This window comes from Aythya marila (genome assembly GCF_965140915.1).
Source record: "Aythya marila genome assembly, chromosome: 2".
NCBI lineage: Eukaryota > Metazoa > Chordata > Aves > Anseriformes > Anatidae > Aythya > Aythya marila.
In genome coordinates, this window is record NC_139043.1 from 899,631 (window position 1) to 927,352 (window position 27,722).

Consider the following 27,722-nt stretch of genomic DNA (forward strand, 5'->3'; position numbering starts at 1 on the left):
TGCCGGTGTCACGGTCACTGCCCCGGGACCCCCGGGTCCCCCCTGGTTCCCCCCGGTCCTGTCACGCCGCCCCCCCCCTCCCACCCCGCTCCCCTCAGGTTCCCGCCACCCCGCGCCGTTGCTATGGCAACCGCTTAGCGCGTTCCCGCCACGCCCGCTCCCTGCCCCTAAAGCCACGCCCTCCTCCTCCAATCAGAGCCCTCTCCTCGCTTCGCCGGCCAATCGCAGGCGGGCCGCGCCGCACGTGCCCGCGCCCATTGGCTGTGCCCAGCCCGCGCGCGCTCGGCGGGAGGGCGGGGGCAAAGAGGCGGGCGGCCAATGGCGAGGGGGGGCTCTGCGCGCCTGAGGCCGGATTGGCTGCGGCCGCGGGGGCGGGGCGGGGCGGGCCAAGATGGCGGCCTCGGCCCGCTGTGTGGTGGAGGGGTCAGCGGCCGCTGTGTGTTCGCTTTGGGGCCCGTCCCAGCGGGGGGCAAAGTGTCACAGAAACACAGGGTTCCCGAGGTTGGTGGTGCTATAAATGAAATCTCAGCTCAATCTGAACGTAGTGATGTTTATATAATATAAAATATAATAAAATAATAAATTTATTATAAAAATAAACAGCGCTGGGTACACGGGGAGCCTACACTCTACCATAAATATATAAAACATAACTTTTACATACGCCTATAAATATATACAATCAGATAAGGCAACAAACAGCCCTTTAAGTCTATCACTATTAATGTCCGCAACTAGGGAGCACAGTTGGAGTTGGTAATCCTGGTTGAATTGCTCCCATATCTTCCAAAACTTCATTAATTTCTCTCAGATCAGACAACAGTCCCCATTTTCCATTCTTTTTCTTGATTACAAACACCGGAGAATTCCAGGGCTAATTGTGGGAACAATATGTCTTGCTTTAAGTTGTCAAGCAACTCAGCCTTCGAGCCTTATGTATCCTATTCTTCCCGGATCGAAGAAAAACATACCCATCTCCTTTTCAAGGCCAATAGCAGTCGGATCAGTAAAGGAGCCCGCAGCTCCCTCACTGTCTGGCAAACCACACGTGTCTGACTGTGGCCCCACAGGGCTCTGTAAGGCCTCAGAGACTGCTTGCCAGGTGCTGAGCAATCCCACTGCAACCTTGTCGTTTTTTGTAGCAGAGTCCCACACTTTGACATCAGTTTGGTCCCCTGTTTCAGAATCATAAACTGTCTGATTGTTAATACAGAGAATAAGCTGTAAGGGTACCAGGACAGTCTTTGTTCCTAAGGACAGATTCCCCATAATGTGCAGCTGCTTACCAGCGAGGGGCAGTTGTGTGCGCAGCTCCGCTTCTCTCAGCTTGAGCTTCTTCCCAGCTCTGGTGCCCATTTCCAGTGACTTTCAGTACGAGCTTCTTTGAGCGGTTTGCTGAGTTTGGCTGAACCTATCTTCATGAGGCAATCAATGTACCTGTTCCTGTCCCAGTCTCCATTCTGCCAGCCTGTTCCTTTTCATTCCTTCTTTTTACTTCCTTATTGATTACATAACTTCATTGTATCATGTTGCCTTTTTTCATCTTGAGGACAAGCTCCCCTCTTATACCCTTCTCTCCACAGCAGTCCTTTTCCAACAACTTCTCATTGCTCAAACAACTTTGCCTGGCAACAGCAAACCCCCAGCAACTTCCATGTCTTAACGGCTGGAGAACAAGCAACCCAAGATGGCATGGCGTCTCCTGAATCACCCTTCTTTGCTCCCTCTAAACTCTTTTGCATTCCTGATGGCCTCATCGTTAAGAGTCTAATATTATCATCAACCATGGGGCTTGCCGACCCCCATGGCCACACTCCCACATCTCCCCTTTCTTTATTAATATCAACCATTTCCTTGACACAAATTATTACTCCATATATCACAGAAGGGACCTCCAGGATCACCCAGTCCAACCTCTGACCTACCACTAACCAGTCCTCCACTAAACCATATCTCTGAGCTCTACATCTAAACGTCTTTTAAAGACCTCCAGGGATGGTGACTCCACCACTTCCCTGGGCAGCCCATCCCAATGCCTCACAACCCTCTTAGTAAATAAGTTCTTCCTAATATCCAACCTAAAACACCCCTGGTGCAACATTAGCCCGCTCCCCCTTGTCCTGTCACCAGGCACATGGGAGAACAGACCAACCCCATCTCGCTACAGCCTCCTTTAAGGTACCTGTAGAGAGCAATAAGTTCGCCCCTGAGCCTCTTCTTCTCCAGGCTGGACAAGCCCAGCTCCCTCAGCCGCTCCTCATAGGGCTTGTTCTCCAGGCCCCTCACCAGCTTCATCGCCCTTCTCTGGACTCTTGAGCACCTCCATGTCCTTCTTGTAGCGAGGGGCCCAAAGCTGAGCACAGTACCCGAGGCACCCCTCACCACTGAAGCCCAAATGGCCCAACGATTCCTCCTGGCAGCAGTGAGCAGCTGGGTGTAAACGCGGAGCACGCTGCAGATGTCAAAAGCAGTGAGATGTGCGTCACGTCAAAAGGCAAAATAAAATATTTAAAGACAAGCATTCACAAACGTGGTGCTCTATGGGTACCACGTTTAGATAAAGTACACACACAGCCCATGTGTGTATGCATATGCAGACACGTATGCAACACGTATGAAGGCAAGGTGTGAGCTCCTTCTCACTATGACTGCACAGATCCCGTGTTTGGGTCCTGCCCATAGTGATAGGAGCTGCGTGCAGCACCGTTCACCTCAAAGAAAGAGATATCTGGCTAAGTTGAAAGAAATTAATGGGAAAAAAAACAACATATTTTTAGCATTTCACCTTCAATATATTTTTGCAAACACTGCAGTAATCATTTTTCAGTATTCACAGGGCTGAATTTTTTGTCCGCATTACCTTTTCAGTTTTATTAGCAGGGGAAAAACTCTTAGAGCTGGATCTGATGGACTGTGGCACTGCCTCAGTTAAAATGCATTCCGAATTATTTTATTTTATTTTATTTTATTTTATTTTATTTTATTTTATTTTATTTTACTTTATTTTATTTTATTTTATTTTATTTTATTCATTCAGTGACTGGAGTTTCAAGTTCACTGACCACGTTTTTTTTTTTTTTGTGATTAATTTTTGACCCAGTTGTTTTACAAAATCACTGAGTCATGTTATTTTTAAATCATTTTACTGCTCTGAGCTATGTGTAGAGATAACACTAGAAAATTCACATGTAAACTCCTGAGGTAAGATGCTGGTTATACGTAACGTGGGCATTGCTAGAAACGGTTGGCTGATGAGCAAAGAGGCTTTCAAGGGTGTATAGTGTACTGCTGGCACCGAGCGTTGAACACTCTCTGTTTTAGGTCCCTGGGACACTTGATAATGTGGCAGCACATGAGGGGAAGAACCTGGAAGACAGGCAGAAAGAGCTTTACAAGAAAGTGATGCAGGAGAATTACAAATCCTCAACCACTTCGGGTCAGGGTTAGTTTCCCATTTCTCACAGAAGGCAGAAAGGTCTGTGCTGTATCTGCCTATCCCTTCCCTACCAGTCACTCCTCAAATCCTTTAATTTATTTATTTATTTATTTATTGTGGATTAATCTTTAGAGGCTCCTGAAGCTGTGAAGATAAGCTCCACAGTCCTTGCAGACTGAAGGACAGCTGCTTTTCTAATGCCTCCGTGTCTGCTGCCCACCCTGCACTCTGTTGATGTCTCTGTGTGCAGGTGATATCTGTGACACGGATCAAGAGACAGGGTAGGGTGATGGGGTCTTCCCTGGCAGAGGGACTTGGGCTCTGGCAGCGTCCCGGTTGATTTATGTGCTACCTGTCAAAGAGCAAAGGTTTAGAAAGGGTTTAAACTCACGAGCTGAGGAGCTGGAACGACGCACGGCAGCGTGAGTCCTGCGGACTTGTCAATCGTAGTCAAGTTGTGAGTTTTTCCATCATCTCCAAACCCCCACGTATGTTGTTTGTTGTGGTTCACTGAAGAATATTGAACTATTCTGATGCAGCAGTACTCGAATAACATGAATGATGCCCCAGAAAATGAAGAGGGGTCTTACCAGTCAGTGTTAAGCGCCCAACTACATCAGTTTGGAATCGTTGCTTTCTGAATCTGAAGGTGTGAACCCCCTCTGGTTCCTCAGCTTTCACCCGATTCCTCGGATTAATAGCAGAATGAGCCTGGCTGTAGTTACGGGCTAGATGTGCTTTTTCTTGTCCTCCAGGCTGCAGAAACAGAACTGCTGCGAACCCGAGAAGCCTCAGCTGTTGCTTACTCTACTTTCCTCTTTGTGACAGCTCTGGTGGAGAAGTGCTGATTTAGCCTAACCTCATTCTGCTGCTATTTCTGCACTTTCACATTTGAACATCCATGAAATAATGAGATGGTGCAATTCCACTTTTTCATTCTTTACATGTCTTCTATTTTTTACAGTAGAAGAGCTGGAGCGCAGACAGCAGCCTCTATTTTTTGTACAGCTCTGCTCTGTTAAAGCGTGTGCCTTGCTCTGCATGAAAAAGAATTACCTGGGGGAAAACAGTGACATGAATCATTTTTATTCATATTAACTATGAATTACACTTGCACAACTGTATCAATTCAAGACCTTCCACTTCTGAACACTTGACTTTTCAACTTTTTAGCTACCGTTTCTGGAATATTTTAAGAATTGGAAGACAAATACTGCTGCCTACTCATCCTGTATGCCCGAGCAGCTGTGGCAGTGATTTGCAGTTACCTGCTCTCTGGTTTTGTCTCCAGAGCAGAAGAGAGAGGTGTGTTTGGACAGAGGGTTATGCAGGCTTTTGCTAGAAAACAGTATCACGGAGTGTTTGCTTCTAGCTTTAGGGCCCAAAATGTTGCTCTTTGAGAAAGCAAAAGGCAGTATTTTTCATGTAAATTAATGAAAATGAGTCATGCTACAAAAAAGGGCAGAGAGAAAGTACAGGGCTTAGAGACTGGAAGCAAATAGCCTGACACGAAGCCATTCTCAGCACTGGTCTTCCTGCGACTTATCGTTCCTACGTTGGGAATTAAAGTAGGTTAGGCAATACCTCTGTAATTGGGGATTTGGGGGAGGTGTCAGAACGTGGAAATGGTGGTTATTGTTTCCCTGTGTTCCCTGTGCAGACTGTCCTGTTCCCAACATCGATATCCGGCCGAGGGAAGTGCCACGTGTCAAGGAGCAGCGGGATTCTGAGGAAAAGAGAAATTCCTGCAGGTCTCAGCACAGGTGTGTGATGGCCTCAGACCAGCCAAAAATTAAACTGGCAGCATACTAAGGATCTAGCTTCTAGGATCAGAGGGAGGGGGGTTCTAATGCATCCCTGCTTTTTGTTCCCAAACTTGTTCTGTTTGTACAGACTACTCACAATAAATAAGGTTTTGTTCTTTGGAAGTTTAAGTTAGATCACATCAGGTAAAGTTTGGAATCTTTTTTATTTCCAGGCTGTGGTGCTGCTGGGATCAGGCTCAGAGCTCAGGAAATACGGAGCTGTTTGGATCGTGTTCAGGAGGATCCCAGGACTCCACGTCCAAGTTTCAGACAAGGGGGTAACATCTGAGAGCCATCGCAATTCGGGAGCAGGTCAGGCAAATCGAACAACAGGAAGCAGAAGAGGTAACAGCCCTCCTGGGAGAGGAGAGCCTGACGAATTCCAAGAGATCCTTCTTTACCAGGAAACCCAGACGGGAGAGAGGCTGTGTGTGTGCGCAGCATGTCAGAAAACCTCTAAACTGAAAACAGGGCTGTTAAAACAAAAGCAGATTCACACCAGAAGGAATCAGGTATGGTCATACGTACGCACAGACTGCAGGAAAAGCTTTGGTCAGCACGCAGATCTGATCTGACACCAGGAAACTCAGACAGGAGAGAGGCCTTACAAGTGGACAGCGAGTAAAAAAAGTTTTACAGAGAAACCCAGGCACACAAATCACTTGCAAACTCACAACGTGGGCCTGTAACTACTGTGCCCAAAGCTTCCCTGGGATAGATTTTTCATTGTTAGCAAATAACCCACCAGAGGTGATGGTTCTAGTCATGTATCAATTACAGGGGAAGGTTTAGGATGAGGCAGTTTTGTTAAACCGAATCAAACCCAAGCATGGCAGGGTTGGTGCTAGCCGAAGAGGCATTGATCAGGAGCTGGTTTTAATTGGTGGCTAGATGATTCATGTCTGGGAGGGGGAGTTCCACACAGCAGCATTGACTGTACCAAAAGCATTATTAAAGGAACATTCGGATGCACAAAGCAGCCTGTGCTAGAAAATGGCTGTGTTTAAGCAGAACATTTAGGCAGAACAATTTAAGCAGAAAATTTAAGCAGAAAATTGCTGGGGGTTTTCATGTTCGAGAAGACCAAGATACGATCAGAACAGGATTGTCTGCAGAGCTGTGAGCAGAAAATGGAGCTTCTGGGAGCTTGGGAGCTCAGGCTGAAGTGAAGGGTTGGGTTTGGTGTAACACACACAGAAAAAAAAATAAAAAATAAAAACAAAAACACTGATGGGACAGTAATGGTGGCAGTGAAGGTGCTGTTGCATGGAAATAACCAGAATCAGTTGTTTCAAAAATTTATTCACAGTGCAGGAGATGCCAGTTTTGGAGATTCTGGCAAGGCACACAGGTATGTTCTTCATGTAAGTGTGAAGCACAGGTGAAAAACTCTTCCCTGGAAGCCAACAAGAAAGCAGTGGCTTCAGCTGGAGAGAGGATTAGCAGACGGGAAAGGAGTCCTGTGGAGACGGGGTTTGCACATCACACATCTCCCTGCAGGCTGGTGATGCTCAGCGTTTTTCCTTATTCCAGCTGAGGGCAAGGATCAAAAAGGTAGAGCTGCCTCCTGTGCAAAGCTCGTGTTCTGCACTGAGGCCGTGAATGAAGTTCTGTCCTTGGCTTCCCTCGAGGAACAGCAGACCAGGAAACGACTGGGGCTGGGATGGAGCTTGGTAAATCCTGAAGGAGATTAAGGGAGTACTCATGGCCCCGAGGGATCCCTGCCCATCCCCAAAGCAGGAGCAGCTTCCAGAAAACTCTTTTATCACTCACTTCTCCTTATTTTCTTCTTAAAATTTACCCTGGGGACAGCATTTCTTTTATCCTTCTCCCACGCAACGTGATGCCTTAGTAGCTGCCGGCGTGCTGGATGCTCCTGAATGGGGATTCTTTGCAGCGAGGCAGCTCCTGTGAAGCACCATTTTAGCAGAACTCCTTCCTTCTGCGAAACAAAGAGCACCTGGAACAGCAGGGCTGAATTTGGCACGTCACACTCCTACGGCTGCTTGTTCAGGAGCTGCTGAACGTAAATCCTCCGTGTTAAGACCTTCCTAGCCCTGTGCTGCAAGCGTGGGGCTGAGGAGCAGCCGTCCCAGGGGAAGACCAGGCACAGATGGTCGCTTACATTGGAGATTTTTGTGTGTTGGAGTGAAAATAATCACCTTGTTTCGAGGTTTAAGTGGAGACATTAAAAGGAGTTAGAGGTGGAAAGCCACGCAGCCAGTGGGGTGATCCGAAATAGTGACGGTGTGTAAAATCTCGCTTGCCCAAAATGCTGAGTTTTACAACATTCCCAAACCTCTTCATCTTTGCTTAATAAAACTGGATGTCTCCCACGTGAGAAGCATCAGAAAATTAGCTCCCTGGGTTAGCAGTGGGCACAGTGAGGGTGAACACGAGTAGCTGGAGGAGTTAATTGCTGCAAAAAGTCTTCATGGCCTTACCTGAAGAACAAAAGTTTAGAACCAGGGGAAATTCAGAGCCAGGTGGACGTCGTGTTGGAATGACTTGATTGTGTCCTGATAAAGGAGAGGCAGAAGCAGCAGGAAGTGGGAGTCTTGGTATTTCTGGTTTTGTGAAAACCTTTGTGGAAGTTTTCTTTCCTCTGCAAGCAGAAGGGCTTCAAGGTGGGTGGATTATACCTAACGTCCCTTCCTCCCACCTGAAATTTGGAGCACGTGCAAGGAGAAACAGCTTCTTCCAGGTGCCTTCGGAGTGTTGCTGCAATGCTGTGGTGAGGTGCTCTCTGCTTAGGGTATAAAAAGTGCAGAGATGTTAATGCAAGGACTCAGCTTTAAAAAAAATATAACTTCTATTGGGTTTGTTCCCAGTGTTTCCAGTGCTGCTGGCTCCACTGATGCTGGTAAGAACCTTGCCTTGATTGAGACCAGGCTTACGCCTGTAATGATTAAGTTGTGTGCTAGAATTGCTCAACATGTTGCTGTTAACTATTTTTGAAGTTTATAATAATTTCTGATATTATTTCTGATATCATTTCTGACGATGTATTTAAGCATTGCGGTTTCAATCTCTGTTGACAAAAGACACTGAAAACATTAAAGATTTTTGCCCAATGCAAAAGGACTTGGAACGTTTTTAATTAAATTCACGGTAGAGCAAGGCAGGACCCTGTTTTCAAGATGTTTGGCACCGGTGTGCTGTGATGCCCTTCTGCAGGTGCACTTTTACTGGACTGTGCATCTCTTCAGGTGTCTCGTGTTACCATGCAGCAACATCTCGCTTAGCACCATAGATAAATAATTTGCACAATGAGCATGCTCCTTAAATTAAAAGGAAAGAAAAACCGGCATAAAGTAAGCATCAAAAGGCAGTGACATAAGCAATAATTCCAGTCTAAAACTTAGGCTAAAGAAGAATGGAACAGACTTGAATGAAGTGGGGTGGAAATACGGGAATCCTCTAGTGTGGTAACTGCTAGGAGCACGGGAAGGTGATGGTGGGAAGCCAGCAGAGGGGCCGCAGACACTGTAAAAAGACTCAGGTAGGAAATGGCCAAAAACGTGAATGGGAATAATGAGATTCTCTGAATTCCTCTCCGGGAGGCTTTGTTTTAATTCTCCAGTTGTGGAGTTTGACCTGCTGCGGAACAAACTGCCCCGATTCTCATAGCAGGGAGAGCAGGAGTGCTTCATAGACAGTGTTACTGGATAGGAAACCTCAGCTGAGAATCTGTGCTCGCCTTGAGAAATAAGGTTCATGGGGAAATAGAAGTGACTGGGTAAACTGTCGGGTTTGTGCAGCCAGAAGGAAAAAAAAAAAAAAAAACAGGTCTTTAACAAGTTGGGTATTCTTTAAGGAGAATTTCCAACTCATTCTCATTATTATTATTATTTTTATTTATTTATTTATTTATTTATCTATTTATTTGTTAAAAGTCAACCTGAAAATGTAAAGCTTGCCACGCTAAGTAACACCCAGCGCCTTGTCAGGAGTAGCAGTGACAGAAACACACTCACAAATAAATCATTTTTCGTTTTAAACTCTCTGAATTTCTCCTAAACAGTAGGAAGAAGGGCAGCTCTGGGGGCTGCTGGAGCACCCCTGGGACCAGAGGGACCCTGAGGGGGCCTCCAGCCCCAATTGGGCTGGGATTCTGTGACAAGAAGCTGAACCAGAGCCTGGGACACTGGGTGCACCAACCCACGCTCCCGTTGGCCACCCTCTCCATGAAGAAATCCCCTCTGGTCCCCCTAGTCCCCCTCCTTGTCCCCTCCTGTTCCCCTTGTCCCTCCTTGTCCCCTCTGGTCCCCCTTGCTCCCCTCCTTGTCCCTCTCCTTGTCCCCCTTGTCCCTCCTTGTCCTCCTTGTCCCCTCTGGTCCCCCTAGTCCCTCTCCTTGTCCCCCTTGTCCTCCTGGTCCCCCTTGTCCCTCCCTTGTCCCACTTGTCCCTTCTGATCCCGAGTGTCCCCTCCTGTCCCCCTTGTCCCCCTCCTTGTCCCCTCCAGTTCCCTTGTCCCTCCTTGTCCCCTCTGGTCCCCATAGTCTCTCTCCTTGTCCCCCTTGTCCTCCTGATCCCCCTTGTCCCCCCCTTGTCCTGCGTGTCCCTTCTGATCCCCAGTGTCCCCTTCATCCCCCTCCTTGTCCCCCTTGTCCCCCCCCTTGTCCCCCTTGTCCCCTGCCCCCCTTCCACCCCCATCCCGCACAGGGAAGCCCCACGGAGCGCCCCGGGCCAGCCGCGTCCCATGGGGGGGGGGGCGAAAGAAGGAGCCTCTCCCGGTCCCACTCCCGGTCCCACTCCTCCCGGTGCCTCTCCCGGTGCCTCTCCCGGTGCCATTCCCGTTCCCGGTGCCGGTGCCGGGCCGGTAGGCGGCAGTGCTCCTCGCTCCTCGCTCGCTCTCCCCCCGCCCGCGCCCGCCAAGCACCGGCGAGGCGGATGCAATTCCCCGGCTGCCCCTGGCTCCTCGGCGGGGCGGCGGGGCCCGGCCCGCAGCGCTCAGCCACCGACAGCGGCCCCGGCACCGGCCCCGGGAACTGCCCCGGGAACGGCCCCGGGAACGGCCCCGGGAACGGCTCCGGGAACGGCTCCGGGAACGGCCCCGGGCCCGGCGGCAGCCAGCTCTCCCCGCCGCGGCCCGGCCCCAGCCAACGGGGCCCGGCCCAGCTCCGCGGGGCCATGGCCGAGTGGGCGCCCGCCCAGGTAAGAACGGGCCCGGTTCGGCCCTGCCCGGCTCGGTTCGGGGCTCCCCCGATCAGCCCGGCCCCGGTCCCGAGCCCCGGCCCCGGCCCGGAGGCGGAGCCGCCCCGCCCGCGCTGCTGGGGCGCTCCCCGACGGGGCCCCGCTCCGGTCCCGCTCCGGTCCCGCTCCGGTCCCGCTCCGGTCCCGCTTCTCCGGCTCGGGGGTCCCTGGAAAAGGCGCTGGGGACAAGGAGCGGAGCCCCCAGACCCCCCCCCAAATGGACCCGAGTGGCCCCGTGGCCCCCCCTGGATGTCTCCGTGTCCCCCCTGGGCGTCCTCGTGTCCCCCTGGGTGTCCCCATCTCCCCCCTGGGATGCCCCCATGCCCCCGGGATGTCCCCATCTCCCTCCTGGATGTCCCCATCTTCCCCCCCAGGATGTCCCCCTGCAGCCCTGTCCGGGATGCCCACGTTCCTCTCGCATGTCGCCATGTCCCCACGATGTCCCCATGTCCCCACGATGCCCCCGTTGTCCCCACGATGCCCCCATGTCCCCGGGATGCTCCACCAGGGGCTCCAGCCCTGGGATGTCCCCGTGCCCTGCTGACCCCCGATGCTCCGGTGACCCCACTGCTCCCTGCCCACCCTGCTCCTTCCTCCACCCAGACACGGCCAGAAAATCCCCCCAAAAAAAAGGATCAGGGGGGCAGGAGGGACCCTGCGCCCTCCCGGTGGCACAGCTGGGGATGACGGACGGGGACCTGGGCACGGCACGGGGGTACCCGCGGGGTCCGGGAGGTGGTGGTGGTGGGGGCAGCACCTGGCGTGCCCCCTCCCCAGCCTCCCCCTTCGCCGTGCAGGTGCAGGAGTGGAACGTGGAGCCCCCCCACCTGATGCCGCTGCAGCCGCCGCTGCTGCCCGAGCGGGCGCACGTGCGGGAGGCGCAGCTGCACTCCGCCGAGGCCTCGCTCTGGACCGTGGTGGCCACGGTGCAGGCGATGGAGAGGAAGATCGACCTGCTGGCCACCCGCCTGCTCAGCCTGGAGGGCCGCTCCGGCACGGCCGAGAAAAAGCTCCTGGACTGCGAGAAAACCGCCATGGAGTTCGGCAACCAGCTGGAGAGCAAGTGGGCCGTGCTGGGCACCCTCATCCAGGAGTACGGGCTGCTGCAGCGGCGCCTGGAGAACGTGGAGAACCTGCTGAAGAACAGGAACTTCTGGGTGCTGCGCCTGCCCCCCGGCCCCCGGGGAGAGGTGCCCAAGGTGGGCAGGGCCGGGGTGGGCATGAAGGGGGCTCGGGAGCCCTTTGGGGGCTGTCTGTGGGGGCTGCACGAGTCCCCGTGGCCGGGATGTCGGAGGGACGGGGACAGGCGCCGCTGAGCTGCCCGCGGACCTGTCCCTGCAGGTGCCGGTGACGTTTGTTGACATTGCCGTCTACTTCTCGGCGGAGGAGTGGAAGAATTTGGAGGAGTGGCAGAAGGAGCTGTACAATAACCTGGTGAAGGAGAACTACGAGTCTTTGATCTCCCTGGGTAAACAGCCCTTTTTGCCCTTTTTGCCCTTTTTGCCCTTTTCCTGGAGGCCGGGGGCGTTCGGCGCCGCCTCTCCCCGGCCCCACGATGGGGAGATCTCGGCCGCCGCTGCGACCCCGCGCTGTCTCCCCTCCTTGAGCAGACGCAGCCCTGGCCAGGAGCGACCCACAGCCCCGGCTGGAGCGCGGGGAGGTGCCCTGCGTCCCCGAGCAGAGGGACCTGGAGCCCCGGGAGCTGCCGGCGGACGCCTGCGCGGGTGAGGCATCGGCTCGGGCGGCTCCTCCTGACGGGCTCTGCTCCGGCCCCGCTCCCTCCCTCTTGCATTTAGGGTGCACGTCCTCAGCGTCCTGTCCCTAAGGGCTGTGTGACTGTCACCTGTCCATATAGGCTGTGCCATGGTCACCCATCCCTGTGGGATATCCCATAGCCACCCATCCCCAGGGAACATCCCATGGCCACCCATCCCCATAGGATGTCCCGTGGCCACCCGTCCCCAGGGAATGTCCCATGGCCACCCATCCTACAGCTCCTATAGGGGTGTTCGAGGCCCTGTCACCGCTATGGGACCCCCACCCCGTGGCCATTCCCAGCGCCCCGGCAAGGAGCGGGGTCGCACGGGGTGGCTGCAGCCTGGCCCCAGCCAAGTCTCTCCTTGCAAACAGAGCCGCTGATCTCCACCTCCGACATCCTGTCCCGGATCAAGCAGGAGGTGGCGTTCGTGGGGGAGCAGCAGTTCGGGGAGGACCGGGGGATGCCCGCGGACCCCTGTGCAGGTGAGGCCGGCAGCACCCATGGGATGCGCCAGCCGGGCGCTCAGTGCCGGCTTTTTGGAGCGTTTTCCTCCCTGTCCCACCCTGAGGCCCCCTCCCCTCCCTTCCCCGCAGGTGCGGACGCCCTGATCACGGCGCACGACTTCTTGTCGTGGATCAAGCAGGAGGAAGAGCCGTGCGTCAGGGAGCCCTGGGAGCTGCCGGAGAGGGAAATCCTGACCGGTCCCGGCCCCGGTGAGCGATGCCTGAGCTTGGGCTGGGGGGGATTCTCAGCCCAGCAGGAGCTGTGCGGGTCCTGCTCTTCCCCACGGCTGCTGCAGGCCCTGTCCATGTTGGTGCAGCTCAGGAACAGCCCTGGGGGAGACCCCAACCGGGTGCCGGGGGTGGCAGAGCCCCTGCTCCCACTGATTTCGGTCGTTGCAGCCATTCCTATGCCCTGGCCATGCTTAAAAAATGCGTTAGGGTCGGGCAGGGAGGCACCAGGGACATCATCCCCACAGCTTTGGGCTGGTTGTGGGTGCTGCCCCCCAACTCGGGGCCATCCCCGGTCCCCGGCAGCTGCTGACCGCGGCCTTTTTCCCCCTTTAGCCAGCGAGGGGCTGATGGTGAAGACGGAGGAGCGGTGTCCCCGCGCCGATCCCCCAGAGGAGGTGCTGCCGGGTGCCTCGACGGAGCTGCTCTTCCCAGGCTCGGGCTTCGGGAGCCCCGAGGGACAGGCAGCGGTGGCCGGGGGGGCCCTGCCCGCACAGCACAGACTGGGCAAAACCCTGGGTGCGGAACCGGGGCCGGGGGCTGAGCCGGGGGGGGTCCCGGCAGCGGCGGCACCCTCGGAGGAGCGTCCTCACGGCTGCGCCGAGTGCGGGAAGAGCTTCAGCGGCAAGAAGAGCCTGCGGATCCACCAGCGGAGCCACGCGGCCGAGCGCCCCTACCCCTGCGCCGAGTGCGGCAAGAGCTTCAACTGCCACTCGGGGCTGGTGCGGCACCAGATGATCCACCGCGGCGAGCGGCCCTACAAGTGCGCCGAGTGCGGCAAGTGCTACAGCCGCAAGGAGCACCTGCAGAACCACCAGCGGCTGCACACGGGCGAGCGGCCCTTCGTCTGCGCCGCCTGCGGCAAGAGCTTCATCCGCAAGCAGAACCTGCTCAAGCACCAGCGCATCCACACGGGCGAGCGGCCCTACCAGTGCCCGTCTTGTGGCCGCAGCTTCCGCTACAAGGAGTCCCTCAAGGACCACCAGCGCGTGCACGGGGCCGAAGCCGGACCCCCGCCGCTGCCCCCCCCCGGGTTGCCCCCCGGGGATTAGGGGACGCCCCGCTGCGGACTGATGCCCCCTTCCCCAGGACGTTTTTTTTTTTTTTTTGGGGGGGGAGAGGGGCCACGCGCCGGCCACGGAGCTTTGTACCAAATCCGGGCGCCCGGCCGGGGGGGCGCAGGCAGTGGTGCCACCTGCCCCGCATGTGGGGAGGGGGTCTCTGCCCCCCACCCCCCACCCAGCCCCACCACGGAGGGACGCTCGTCACCCCCCTGCCGCTCGCCCCCGCCAGACAATCTGGGGATGATGGACGGGAGCTGCTGCCTGCCATGCCCCCCCCACGCTGCCCCCCGCCGCCGTCCTCGCCTGCTGCTCTGCCCCCCCCCTCCCCTCCAAGCCCCCGCTGCTTATTTTTACTCCCCGCGCCGTCCCGCTCTGTACAGTGCTTGGGGTGTCGTTTTTTTTGTATGGACGATGCAACGCGGAATAAAGTCGTGCTGGGCTGCAGCGCCTTCGCCACAGCCCCGCGGGGTCCCCCCCAAAGTCCCTGTCCCCCACGGAGCCCCCCCAGGAGGGTGGCAGCATCACCTCCGGAGCCAGAGGCAGGGCCAGGCTGCTCCTGTGGCCATTTGGGTCCCCCAGGGCCAGCAGCAGCCCCAGCCCAGCAGGGACTCCCTGCCTTGTAAAGCTGTTTCTAGCAATTCTCACCAAATTCCAGCATTTATCGTTTTTCTTGCGTTCTCACCGCGCTCCTGGGCACCAGTTCGCAGCGAAGCCTCCCCTGGGAATCGAGCCCTGGGCTTCGCACGGAGACCGGAGCCCACCTCTCCCCGCATCACCCCCACCCCCCCAGCCATGTATTTCTGAATCGTGTTGCTGCAAATAAAATGCTCCCGGCCTGCAGTGTCCAGCACCCATCTCACGCCTCCAGCTGCTTCTTGTCCCCCTCCCCAAAAGGGACCTGGCCACCCGGGGGGGGCCCAGTTGGACCTGGGTCACCCAGCAGGGCTGGAGCTGGCGGGGACCCCAACCCCGCAGTGGGCTCGCAGCCCCCGCAGCCAACGGGCACATCCAGACCCCCCCAGGCCACGGCAGCACCGTGCTGGCACCGGGGGGGATTAGAGCCAGGAGGCACCACGGGCAGGGCGAATTACCAGCATGACACAGCAGCACCCGTGGCATCGGCACGAGTGAGCAGTGGCCGGCACCGCACAGCTGAGGTTTGGGGTGGGGATGGGGGCCACGGCCACCCCAGCACCGAGTCCACACACACACACACACACAGAGAGATGGCTTGTCTGTTTTTTGGGGGATTTTTTTTTTTTTCGTTTTTTGTTTTTTTTAACAGAGGTTTACGGTTATATGCAAATTAGGTCATTAAATGATTTGCATAAAATGCTCGCACATCCGCGACTAAGTGTTCCTAACTCCCCACCCCCCAAGGTAGTAATCCTACTCGACTAGCGCCGCCGCACGCCCCGCTGGCACCCGCGCATGCACGCCTCTTCCCCGCTCGCTCCGGGCTGCCCGCGGCAGCAGAGGCTCAGCCACGGCCGCGGGCACCTCCCGGGGGTGCGTGCACACCTCGCACACGAGCGTGCATCGCCGCCTCCTGACCCGGGGCTTGCCGGCGTGCTCCAAACTTGCCGAGCGCACGCCAGCTGCCCGCGTGTCTGTCCCCTTGCACCTTCCCCGTGCTCACGGGGTCCGGGCACGGTGGCACAATCGGTGCTAATAACCTCGCTCACGGCCGCACGCCTCCGTGACACACACACGCGTGCGGCCCCGTGAGCACACCCGTCGGTCCGTGGCCAGGCACCCACACCGCACGCCCGGAGCCCTGCGTGGGGAGGGAGGGAGGGCCGTCCACACACCACGTCCTTCGCGGGACAGCGTCCCCGCCTGCCCTAGCTGTTGGTGAGGAAGAGCCGTCTGTGTCTGGAGGCAGAGCCACGCGGCCGCCCCCTGCGCCGCCCCCGGCCCCGGTTGCCGAAAGGGCTTCGGCTGGGCACGGCGGGCTCTGCCCAGCTGGCATTCCCGGCCTGCGGCTCGGGGAAGCTGGGCTCGGCTTTGGGCTGCTCGAGGAGCGGGCTGGGGTCCGGCCGGGGCTCGGGCGGGGGCGCCTGGCTCTGCCGGGCGCTGGCCCTCTCCTGGCGCAGGTAGCGCAGCTCGTCGCGGATGTCCGTCAGGACGCCCAGCAGGCGGAACTGGAGCTCTCGGTCGCGGGCCCTCTCCTCGCGCTGCGTGGCCCGCTCCTCCTGCCACATGGCCAGCTCCTGGTGGTACAGCTGGTCCCACTGCTCCTCCAGGTCCAGCAGGTGGTGGATGTTAGTCCTCCAGCTCTCCCGGCGCTCCTCTCGCAGCCGGGAGCAGCCCACGCCGCGGGCAGGGCCGGGGGCGGCGGGGGCGTCCCCCGGGGGGGAGGCGGAGGAGGGCAGCGATTCCTCCGTCAGGGCGCCGCCGTGCAGCGGGGAGCGAGCCGGGGGCTCCTCCTCGGTCGCCTTCTCCCAGGTGGGGCCCATCAGTACCCTGGGCAAAGCGCCCATCTCCGGGCCCGGGCCCCCCGCCTGCTCCTCGGGGTGCGAGGAGGAGTCGAGCGAGCGGGCCAGGGGGGGCAGGTCGGACACCCCCTCGTGTCCCCAGTCCGAGTGAGCGTCCACGGGGTTGAGGGGGTCCTCGGGCAGGGAGGTGACGGAGCCCTGGGAGCTGCAGCGGCGGATCAGCATGGCCTGGCGGGACAGCTTCATGTCCTCCTCCGCGGACATCGGGGCCTCGGGCCCAGGCTGCAGCCCCATGGCCCCGCCGTGGCCCCTCTCCCCCTCCCGGCCTTCCCGTTCCTCCTCCTCCGACATGGAGGCGTAGGAGACGAGGGACTCGTTCCGCAGCGACGGGGAAATGGCTGTCATGTCCGGAGTCCGCAGCTCTGGTCCCGACTCAGCTGGAATAGAAAAGAGAAACCCTCCCGTGAGCGCAGCTCGCTGCCACATCTGCTCTGTGCTGTCCCTTTACCCTTCCCTGACACACGGACGCACTCTGTCCATCCAGCCCTCAGCCCAGCCCTCCTCGCATGGTTCCTGCCCCCCCATATCCTGCAGCAGGGAGTTCCCCAGGCCCACCGCGTGCCGCAGGGGAAGCCAGGGCCTCCTCCTCGCGCCACCGAGCAGCCCTGGGCAGTTTGGGTTCACAAGCACGGACCCGCAGCCCTTTGGGATGTGCAGCCCAGGAGGCAAACGAGCAGCACCCACAGGACCCCAGCACCGTGCCGAGAGCCCCCGCCGTGCCAGGACCAGGCTGTCCGTGCAGACCACCACCACCACATCTCCCACCAGCAGGCCTCCAGCGCTTCCCCATCCACACTCCGCACCCTCCCTCCCCCCCACAAAGCCCCGGAGCAGCCTTACCCGAACTGCTCTGCCCTTCCCCTCGGCTGTACTCGCAGATGACCGAGGGGTCCGGGCTCTGCACCGCCAGGCGGGGCACGGCGGAGCCCTCCACGTCGGGCAGGGATGAGGGCTGCCCGTTGGTGTCGATGTAGATGCTGGGGTGGCTGACGCCGGGCTGCAGGTGCATGAAGGACTGCTTGGTGGCGCCGGGGAAGAAGAGATCTGCGGGACAGACAACATCCAGCATCAGCTGCTGCGACAACGGCACTGCCAGCTCGCGTGGCCTGGCTTTAAGGGCAGCCGGGGGTCCCCCAGAGAAGGGTCCCCGAGTACTGTGCAGGGGGGTGACACAGCACAGGGGACACGGTCACACCGATGTGCCTCCCTCAGGGACACCTGCACGACTGCTCACCATCACCTCACAGCCCCACAGGGGGTTGGCACCCCCTAAACAGCCCCCAGGGCTTCTGCCTTGAGCCCAGAGCTTTTTTGCTCTGCAATAATCGTGTTTGGTTTAGGAAGAGCCTGAGCCTGCTCCAGAAGTGAAACGGGACCCACGCTGCCCGCCCGTCCCCGCTGACACCCGACGGGCTGAGCTGAAAGGTGAAAAGCAGGGGAAGGAGCAGGAGCAACGACCTGGGGTGTCCTTTGGGGTATAAAGAAGCCGGACACGTTCCCTTTCAGGAAATGAAAGGGCAGGGGGGTTGTTTGCCTCCTGGACAGCAACAAAACCTCGCTGGCAATACCTGCAGGCCCAGCTCAACAGCACTGCAAAGCACAACGGTGTCGGGTAGTCAGCTCCCAACACCCTCCCTCAAGCACTGCCTGGCCACAGGAGCGAGCCAGGCGTTACCCCAAAGCAGAACCAAGCCACAGGTGTGCTCTGCAGAAACAGCACGGTTCAAAGGCTCAGCCCCATCGAGAAGGCTCCTCCCGACCACACGCAGCACCGCGGTGCGGCCGCGAGATGCAGCGGGAGGACGGCGCGGTTCGGTGCCGCAGCAGCTGCTCCTGCTCCCTCTGACCTCTGCTAAGCATGAGGGACACCATCCCTGACGAGATCAGGGGCAATAAAATCCCATCCCGTCTTCTACCGGCTGCCTTGAGGTGGCACCCAGCATCGAATTTTAAACCAAGACCCACTCCCACAACGTTTGAGGCGCTCCTGTAGCTCCCAGGTTATTTCCAGGGTGGGTTTTTGACCCCAGCGCACGCAGCTTTCAGGTATTACAGGACCACAGCCCTGCTGCGTGCTGTGATCCCGACACAAACCTCAAATGAGAGCAAAACCCACAAATCTTCCACAATCCACGCTGCACCAGCAGGCACAGAACACGAACACTCAGCAGAGCCCAGAGCTGGGGGGACCGCAGCCTGGTGGGGTTCCCAGGCCAGGCATCACTCGAAGAGCTCCGGCGGGGCTGCAGCACAGGACTCTGCCTCTCCAACTCTCCTGTCCCCAGAGAACCACCACGACTGACCTGGGTCCAGGATGATTTCGGGCTCCGAGTCGTGGCTGGCCTGCAGGAAGGTGGAAGCCACCATCTTCTCCAGGGGCGTGAGGCGCGGCTTGTGCAGCGGCCCGCCAGCGCGGTTCATGGGCAGGTGCTTCTTGGAGGTGATCTTTTTCTTGACGTCCAGCCGCAGGTCGCGCCACTTGTGCTTGAGGTCGTCGATGGAGCGCTCGGTGTAGCCCAGGAAGTTGACGCGGCTTTGGATTTGGGTCCAGAGCTGCTTCCGCCGCACGGGGTGAGCCCGCAGGGCTTCAGACCCATACAGGGCGCTGAAGTGCCGGACCACATTCCAGACCAGTGTCTCGGTCTCGTCATTGGAGAAGTTGGCCTTCCTCTTCCGGCCAGATGCTGGCATCGCCTGCGAGGCTGCGGCAGAGGTGGAAGGGGCACAATTGAACCTCGGTCCCCACTCCTCTCTGTCAGCTCCTGGGGGAAACATGGGGCTGCGGGAGCCCGAGGGAGCCGCGGAGGAGGGAGCCGAAGCAAGAGCCCCCGAGGCATCCATGGCAGGGGAGGCTTGGGCCGGGGAGGATCTAAAGAGCCGCTTCGGCACACCACGCGGCAGGGGGGCACCTCATCCCCTCGCCCCGGCTCGAGAGCACCTGGGAGGGGAGAAAAGGAAAGGGCAGCGGTGGGTGGTGGCAGTGCGGCACCCCACAGGGTCCCTACGGCAGGGGGGGTGACAGCGGGGACCCCCAGCCCTCTCCAACCACAGGAACCCGGGGCCCCCAGCCAGCTACCACGGGGGCCGCGGAGAGGGTCGTGGTCATGGTGTGTGCATTGGGACCATGGCACGGGCCAGCACCCCGGGGCCACGGCGAGTGCCTCAGGGCCATGCTGAGGGGAGCCAGCAGCCCCTCGGGGCGATGGGGAGTGCCTCAAGGCCACGGGGAGGGCCTTGGCACCGCGTTGAGGGCGATGGGGAGCACGGCGAGGCCGTGGCGAGCATCTCTGGCTACACGGCGAGTGCCTCCAGGATGTGGCCTTGGCAAGCATCCCGGGGCTGTGGCAGGAGCCACAGCGACGACTTCAGCACCACAGCAACTGCTTCGGGGCCACGGTGAGGGCCTTGGCCACGGGCAGCACCTCAGGTCCACAACGGGGACCGTGGTGATGGCAAGCACCTCAGCGCTGTGGCGAGGTGGTTTTGGTAAAAGCACCAGGGACACAGGACAGGGCTTCAGGGCCGCAGTGAAGACCCTGGCCAAAAAGCAGGTGTTGGGGCCGTGGCGAAGGCTGTGGCCGTGGTGAGAGCATCTCAAGGCCACGGTGAGGACCTTGGCCGTGCTGCAGGCCTCGGCACAGATCTTGTCTGTGGTGGTGAAAACCTTAGGGCCTCCGCGAGCACCGTGGGGCTGTGGCGAAGGCCTTGGCCATGGTGAACCTCTCAGGTCCATCAAGGGAGCCTTGGAGCTACGGCAAAGTCCTTCACCACGTCAAGCACCTCAAGGCCACGGCAAAGACAACAGTGAAGGCCATGGTGAGCACCTCAGGGCCCCGAAAAGCAGCCGGTGACAGCCCTGGGGTGATGACCACGGCCATGGCGAGCGTCTCAAGGCCACGGTCAACACCTTGGCCACGGCCAACATCTGAGGCTCGCAGCACGGGCTACAGGGCAACCCCGAAAAACCTTGGCCACGGTGAATGCCCTAAGGTGACGGAGAAAACCTGCACACCGTGGTGAGGCCCCTGGCCGTGGGGCAGGTCTCGTGTCCTCACGGCAAAGACCTTGGGCACCGCGAGCGCCCGCAGCCCACGGCGCGGTCCCCACCAAACGCCCTGCCCTCCGAGCATCCCGTGGCCGGGCTGAAGACCTCAGGACAGCCCCCGACGGGGTTGGGGGGGGGCCGAAAAATCAACCCAGAAAAAAAAAACAACCCAGCAATCATCCCCTACAAACACCTCGGGGACCCCCGCTTCGGTCTCGGGCGCCCACCCCAAGCCCTTGGGTGCCCCCCGGGGGTCCCCTCCAACCCCTCGCACCCCCTGCAAAGGCCTCACCCCGGGGGCTGGGGGTGGTGAGGACGACCCGGGGGGGGCTTGGTTCATTGCATCGGGGGGGCTGCAGCACCCGGGGCCGGAGGGGTTTTTTGGGGGGGGGGCTACCGGGCACAGCCGGCGCCCTGCCCTCCACCGGGCGCCTTTTGTTCGCGCTTCCGACGGGCACCGGGGACAAAGGGGTTGGGGCCGGTGCCTGCCCCCGGGCCCCCCCCCACCCCAAAGGGTGCAAACAGCACGAGGGGGGGTGCAACCTGAAGCTTTTTCCCCCCACCCCCCTTTAAGGGTTTCTCCCCGCAGGGCATGCACGGCGGAGCCTACCTGTACCGAGCCGGGCTTGCAATGGGGAAGGGGGGGGGAGACGGGGAAAGGGGAAGGGGGAAAGGGGTAGGGGGGGGGGGGGAAAGCGGCGTGGGGGCCGGTTTGGGGAAAGGTTCAGGTCCGGTGGCGGCGGGTAATGGCTCCCTCCTCGGCGGAACTCGCCTTCATTTCCTCCGCCTCCGAGCGGCGCCGCGCGGGGGCCCGGGGAGCCGCGGCTCGGCCGCCCCCTGTCGGATGAAGCCTCCCCGACCTTACCCTGGGGGGGGTTGGGGGAGTTACCGGGGGTGGGGGGGACACCGGTGAGCAAGGGGGTTCACGTCGAAAGGGGTCCCCCCCCCCCGCGCCATCCGCACCGTGCGCCCCGGTAGCGGGGTCCCGGTACCCGTCTGCCCCCAACCGCCCCCCCCCTTGCTCCCCCCGGTACTGGGGACCCCCCCCACACACCCCCCCGATGTCTCCCGGTATCCCCCCCACCCCCCCACCCCCACATTTGTACCCCCCCGGTGCTGGTCCCGCACCCCCCGGGGTGCCCAATGCGCCCCAGTCCTTGGGCATCCATATGTGACCCCCCCCCGGGATCCCGGGACCCCCCCCAGGCACCGTTTGCACCCCCCCGGTGCTGTTTGTACCCCCCCCCCGGTGCTGTTTGCGCCCCCCTCGTGCTGTTTGCACCCCAAAGACCCTCTCCGTGCACCCCCTTGTGCCACTTGCCCCCCCCCGTGTGCCGTGCACCCCGATGGATGCCCCCCCAGCACACGCTGCCCCTGCACCCCTGGGGGGCCCGGGCACCCCCCCCAGCCCCCAAACGGGCCCCTCCCCGTCCTTCCTGCCCATTGCACCCCATCCCAAGCCCCCCATTGCTGCTCGCAACCCCATGTCCCCCCCTTCACCCTGTGCCCCCCCCGGTACCCCTGGGCGAACCTACCGAGCACCCCAATGGGCACCCTGCACCCATCCCATGCAATGCAGAGGGTGCCCCTTACACCCCCCTACCCTATGCACCCCAAAATCACCCAGGTGCATCCTGCCCAGTGCACCCCCAGGGGTACCCCCATAACCCAGGGGACCCCCCCAGTGCACCCCAATGAATTCTGCCTGGACCAGCTGCCCCCACACCCCCAAACCCCATTGCCCCCACCCTGCTCGCTGCACCCCGATGGGCACCTCGAGCCCCGCGAACCCCAGTGGGCACCTCGTGTGTCCTGCCCCATTTGTGTCCCAAGGGGCTCCCCCTGCCCAAAACACCCCGTGACCCCCCCCATATCCCTCTGCAGACACTGCCCCACACTGAGCTCTCCCCGTGCTGCCTGGCTCCCATCCGTGTCCCCACCAGCATCATTTTGGGGAAATAACCCAGCAGGACCCAATTTGTACTGGGATCAAGGTGCCCTTTACCAGTTTGACCTCTTAACACGGGGGCTGACCCTTTCCCTGGGTCCCAGTGGGGTCTCTCACCAGGGTGCTGGCAGGGTGGGGGGCATGAGGTTCCCCGGGGTGCCCCAGAGCTGTGGGGACAGCCCCGTCCCATCCCAATTCCTGGATCCTGGTGCAGGAGGGGATGGCAGCGTCCCTGTGCTGGCGACAGGGTCCTGGGGGTCCTGCACACATGATGGGGACCCCCAGGGCACCCATGGGTGCCATCTGCGGGGTTTGGGGAGCAGCCGCAGTGCCGCTGGGACGGGCAGCCCACGTCCCCAGCCCAGGGTGACAGGACAAAGGGAGGCTGGGGGGTGGCACCGCTGCTGTCAGCAGCAAAACCCCAGCCCGGAGGCGCTCGGTGGGGAGCGCGGCGGCTCTGCTAATTGCTGCGCTGGAAGTTATGCTAAATTACCACAAACGCCACCCGCTCTGCGGTTTGCTGACGCTCCGGTTTAATGCACCCGTTGCAGATCTCCGGGCTCCGCGCGGGGGGGAGCAGCCCCCAGCCCCCTGGGATCGCCTGTGCCAGCCCTTCATGGGGCCACACGGGATGGATCCTCCGGGCATGGGGACACCACCAACACAGCAGCATCACCCTCATTCCACTCCATCCAAAACAACGTCCCCCCCCTGGGGCGAAGCCCACCCGGGGCAGCTCCACGGTGGCACCGGGTGCTGCTGCCGCTGCCCCAGCTCACAAAACCGTGGCTGAGAACGTGCCCAGCTCACGGCTTGGCGCAAGCATCCCCATGCAGGGCTCGCCCAGAGCTGGTGGACAAGGCGTGCACGGCGTCCTCCAGCGCGTAGAAGGCCTGGAAGAGGTCCGGGGAGGTGGCCCGGCACTCCAGGTACCGCCGCAGCGTGGCCAGGCTGTCCCACACCTCGGGCTGCGAGGGGCAGGGCTGCGCCGCCACCGGCTCCTCGGCATCCTCGCCCTCCACCGTCCCCCCGTCCCAGTCCGCCACCTCGGCCATTTCGGCGTCTGCCGGCTCCCCGAGGCGCTCCAGCCCCTCGTCCATCAGCACGAAGCGCTCGATCTGCTCCTGGCCGAAGCGGACGGGTGCCAGCAGCGTGTCGGGGCTGGCGTCGGGGCTGAAGCCGGCGGCGCGGAAGCAGCTGGCGATGAGCCCCGGGCGCACGTCACCCCAGGCTTGCACCAGCATGTGCAGGGCATCCAAAAGGCTCGGCTGCTCCGAGCCACGTGCCGCCGGGAGCCGCGTCAGCAGCCGGCGCCGGTAGTGGCCCTTCAGGTCCCTGGCGATGCCGCGGTCCAGGGGCTGTGCCAGCGCGGCGGCGGGGGGCACGAAGACCATCCTGACGTTGGAGAGCTCGAGGTAGGGGTGCGCCTCGCGCCGGTCGAGGAGCAGCAGGACGCTCTTCCCCTTGCGCCGCATCTCCTCGTTGAAGTCCTGCAGCCACTCGGCGAAGAGCGGGGCGGTCAGGCGGGCCTGGCCGCTGGCGCGGTAGCTCCAGGGCATGTGCTGCAGGTTAACGCCGCGCAGGCAGCGGGGCCGGGGGCTCTGCCCCACCACCCGCAGCGCCGCCTTCTCCGTGCCGTCGGCGTTGGCGCAGAGCAGCAGCGTCAGCCGCCCGCCGGGGCCGGCTGCCTCGTCCTCCTCGGCCAGCGGGGTCTGCAGGAGGACCCCCGTCTCCCCGCAGCTGTACACCTCGGAGGGCGCGTAGCTGCGCAGCAGCTCGGGCAGCACCGCGCTGGCCCAGCGCTCGGCCCCCGGCTGCTCCGCGTCCCCCCTCTCCCGGGGCGGCTTCTCCAGGGCGATGTTGTGGCGCAGCCTGAAGCGGGCCAGCCAGTTGCCGCTGGGCTCGAAGCCCGGCTTGCCCAGCGCCTCGGCCAGGTTTTTGGCCTTGACCTGCAGGAGCGGGGCGCTGACGGGGAGCTCGGCCGCGCGGGCGCTCTCCACCCAGCGCAGCAGCGCGGCCTCCACGGCCACGTCCTTGCCCTCCCGCTTGCGCTTGCGCTCGGGGTTGCTGTTGTGGTGCCACTCGCTCAGGATCCGCTCCTTGTTCTTGATGATGCGGCAGATCTGGGGCTGCGACACCCCAAAGCGCTTGGCCAGCTCGCTCTGCGACACCTTGGGGCCGTCCAGCATCTCCAGCACCCGCACCTTCTCCGTCAGCGACAGCTCCTTGCGCTCTTTGCGGGGTGCCCCCGCCTCGGCGCACCCGCTGGCACCGGGGGGGGCTCCGGCCAGCCGTGCCGCGGGACCACCGCGCTGGCCGAAGCCCCGGCCGCAGGCGCCGCAGACGTAGGAGCAGGCGGTGGCACGTGCCAGCGGGTGCCGCACCAGCTCCGGCTTCTGCTCGGCGCCGAAGCCGCACTCGGTGCACTCGTGCTGCGGCCGCCCCCGCTGCGTGCCGGGGCTCTCGGCGAACACCGGCGGGGGGACGAAGCCCCCGTCACCCGCCCCGGGGCTCGGTTCAGCGACGCCGCCGTGGCCGCAGCCTTGCTCCTGCGGTGGCACCGTGCCGGGCTCCGAGTCGCCTTCCTCGCTCCTCGCCTTCGTCCCCAGCCATTCCCCTGCGGAGACACGGGTGCGTTTGGGGCAAAATCGTGCGAATCCTGCAGGATTTGGCCCGACACCTTACCGTGTTGCCTGTTTTCCTAGGGGCAGCCTGTCCCCAAGCTCCCGTCCCCGTCCCCGGTGCCAACCCGTCCCCGCGCACCCTGGGAAGGGATGGCCGGGGGGCTACGTACCGGGGGGCTACGTGCCGGGGGGCTACGTGCCGGGGGGCTACGAGCCAGGGGGCTACGTGCCAGGGGGCTACAAGCCAGGGGGGGTCGTGTGCCTGCTCCCGGTGCTCCAGCCGGGTGCCACCGTACCCTAGGGGCACCGAGCCCCCGTCCGGTGGCAGCACGGTGGCAGCAGCCCCCCGGGAGCCCCCCGGTGCCTTACCCAGAGCAACGAGGCGCTCGCGGCCCTCCTTCATGGTGCCGGCCCGGTGCCCGCGGGGCCTCCTCCGCTCGGGGGGCGACACGGCCGCCGTGATGCCGGGCCCTGCGGGGGGGGGGGCTGCCGGTAACGGCTGCGCACGGCGGGTACCGGCGGTGCACGGGGATGGACGGCGGCGGGGAGCGGCTCGCCAGGTCCCGCTGCCGGTCCCGGTGCCGGTCCCGGTGCTGGTCCCGGTGCCGGTCCCGGTCCCGGTGGCGATGCCAGTGCCGCCCCCGGCCCCTCCCGCCCCGCTCCGCGCCGCCGCCGCCGCCCCGCGCGGCCCCGCTGCCCGCGCCGGGAGCGCGCGCCCCGCCCCGCCCCTCCCCGCCCCGTTCGTCCCGCCCATTGGGCCGAAGGGCGCCGCGCTGATTGGCTGCGCCGCCTGCCAATCGAGGAGGGGACGGGAGGGGCGGGGCCGTCCCCCGGGACCCGGCTCTGGGGGCGGGGCGGGAGCAGCGCGTGCTTGGGGGGGGCGGGGCCAAAGTGGAGGGGAGGGGAGGGGCCTGGGAGGTGATGTCAGGGAGTTGGGGTGACGTCACAGGGTGGGGGTGACGTCAGAGGGCTGGGTGTGACAGCGGCAGCATCACAGGGGTGTGAGGTGACGTCAGAGCGGCATGGGTGACGTCACGGCGCTCTGAGATGACATCAGAGAGGAGTGGGTGACGTCACAGGGGTGTGAGGTGACATCAGAGCGGTGTGGGGTGACGTCAGCGGTGCGGGTGACGTCATGGCGCTCTGGGATGATGTCAGAGCGGTGTGGGTGACGTCACAGGGGTACGCGGTGACATCAGAGCGGGGTGTGAGATGGCACCGGAGCACCGCGGGGTGACGTCAGAGCGGTGTGGGTGACGTCACGGCGCTCTGGGATGATGTCAGAGCTGTCTGGGTGACATCACAGGGATGTGGGATGACGTCAGAGTGATCAGAGTGACGACCGGGTGACCTTCAGAGGTCCCTTCCAACCTCGGCCGTTTTGGGGTTCTGCGGCATCACGGTGACGTTGTGTGACATCAGCAGCGGGGGGTGACATCAGATCTGTGCGGGGTGACATCAGCAGTCAGATGTCATGTGTGAGATGACATCAGCAAGGTGCTATGACATCAGAGCAGGGTCTGTGGGTGCCAGCCATGAGGGCTCCGTGGTGGGGGAGCCGCTGGTGAAGGTGCCAGCGGTGACAAACCGATGGGGGGAGACTGGAGCAGGGCGGTGCTGAGTGTAGTGATGCAGCACTGGATGCAGTGTTGGGTGCTGTAGTGCTGGGAGCAGTGCATGCAGTGCTGGGCATCGCAGTGGGTGCTGCAGTGCTGGGTGCTGCAGTGCTGGGCGCAGTGCACGCAGTGCTGGGTATTGCAGTGGGTGCTGCACTGGGTGGTGCAGTGCTGGGTGTTCCAGTGGGTGCAGTGCTGCATGCAGTGTCACTGTACTGGGTGCAGTAGGTGCAGTATTGGGTGTTGCAGCTGTGGGTGCAGCGTGCACCATAGGTGCAGTGCTGGGTACTGCAGTGCTGGGTGTTGCAGTGGGTGCAGTGCTGGGTGCAGCACATGCAATGGTTTGAGCACTGGGTGTTGCAGTGCTGGGTGTCACAGTGTTTGCAGTCACAGCATTTGCTGTTGCAGTGCCAGGTGTTGCAGTGCTTACAGTTGCAGCATTTGCAGCTGCAGTGCTGGGTGTTGCAGTCCTTGCAGTTGCTGTGGTTGTAGTTGCAGTGCCGGGTGTTGCAGCACCAGGTGTGGCAGTGCTGGGTATTGCAGTGTTCAGTGTTGCAGTGCGAGGTGTTATAGTGCTGGCTGTTTGCAGTTGCAGTGTCGTGTGTCGCAGCACCAACTTTTGCAGTTGCAGGGCTGGGTTTTGAAGTGTTGGCTGTTGCAGCGCCGGGTGTCACACCACTTGCAATTGCAGTGCTTGCAATTTGCACAGTTTGCAGCCACACTGTTTGCAGTTGCATTGCTGGCTGTTGCAGCATTTGCAGTTGCAGCGCTGGGTGTTGCAGTGTTTGCTGTTGCTGTGTAAGGTGCTGCAGTGCTTGCTGATGTGGTGCTGGGTGTTGCGGTGCTGGGTGTCACAGTATTTGCAGTCACAGTGTTTGCTGTTGCAGTGCTGGGTGTTGCACTGTTTGGTGTTGCAGTGTGAGGTGTTACAGCAGTGGGTGTTTGCAGTTGCAGCATGGGGTTTTGCAGTGTTGGCTGTGGCAGTGCTGGGTGTTGCCCC

At 60.9% G+C, this 27,722-nt stretch overlaps 3 protein-coding genes across 3 annotated transcripts; 1 reads left to right on the forward strand and 2 right to left on the reverse strand.

The window, feature by feature from the left end:
- Positions 1-10,118: 10,118 nt before the first annotated feature.
- Positions 10,119-14,546, forward strand: LOC309874339 (zinc finger protein 783-like). Its single transcript, XM_082752406.1, has 7 exons — positions 10,119-10,398; positions 11,235-11,636; positions 11,779-11,905; positions 12,048-12,161; positions 12,568-12,678; positions 12,790-12,909; positions 13,264-14,546. The coding sequence occupies exons 1-7, from the start codon at positions 10,135-10,137 to the stop codon at positions 13,977-13,979; spliced, it is 1,854 nt and encodes a 617-aa protein (XP_082608532.1). The 5' UTR covers positions 10,119-10,134; the 3' UTR covers positions 13,980-14,546.
- A 653-nt stretch (positions 14,547-15,199) lies between these two features.
- On the reverse strand, positions 15,200-21,275 carry LOC309874333 (uncharacterized protein). The gene is made up of 4 exons (XM_082752396.1): positions 21,145-21,275; positions 18,793-19,427; positions 17,330-17,533; positions 15,200-16,866 (listed from the first exon to the last, which is right to left on the reverse strand). Exons 2-4 carry the CDS (start codon positions 19,328-19,330, stop codon positions 15,836-15,838), a joined length of 1,773 nt encoding a protein of 590 aa, XP_082608522.1. The 5' UTR covers positions 19,331-19,427; positions 21,145-21,275; the 3' UTR covers positions 15,200-15,835.
- Positions 21,276-22,792: 1,517 nt separating this feature from the next.
- On the reverse strand, positions 22,793-25,860 carry ZNF589 (zinc finger protein 589; the record flags this gene model as incomplete). Its single annotated transcript, XM_082754352.1, has 2 exons — positions 22,793-25,099; positions 25,476-25,860. 2 exons carry the CDS (start codon positions 25,858-25,860, stop codon positions 23,289-23,291), a joined length of 2,196 nt encoding a protein of 731 aa, XP_082610478.1. The 3' UTR covers positions 22,793-23,288.
- Positions 25,861-27,722: the final 1,862 nt, after the last annotated feature.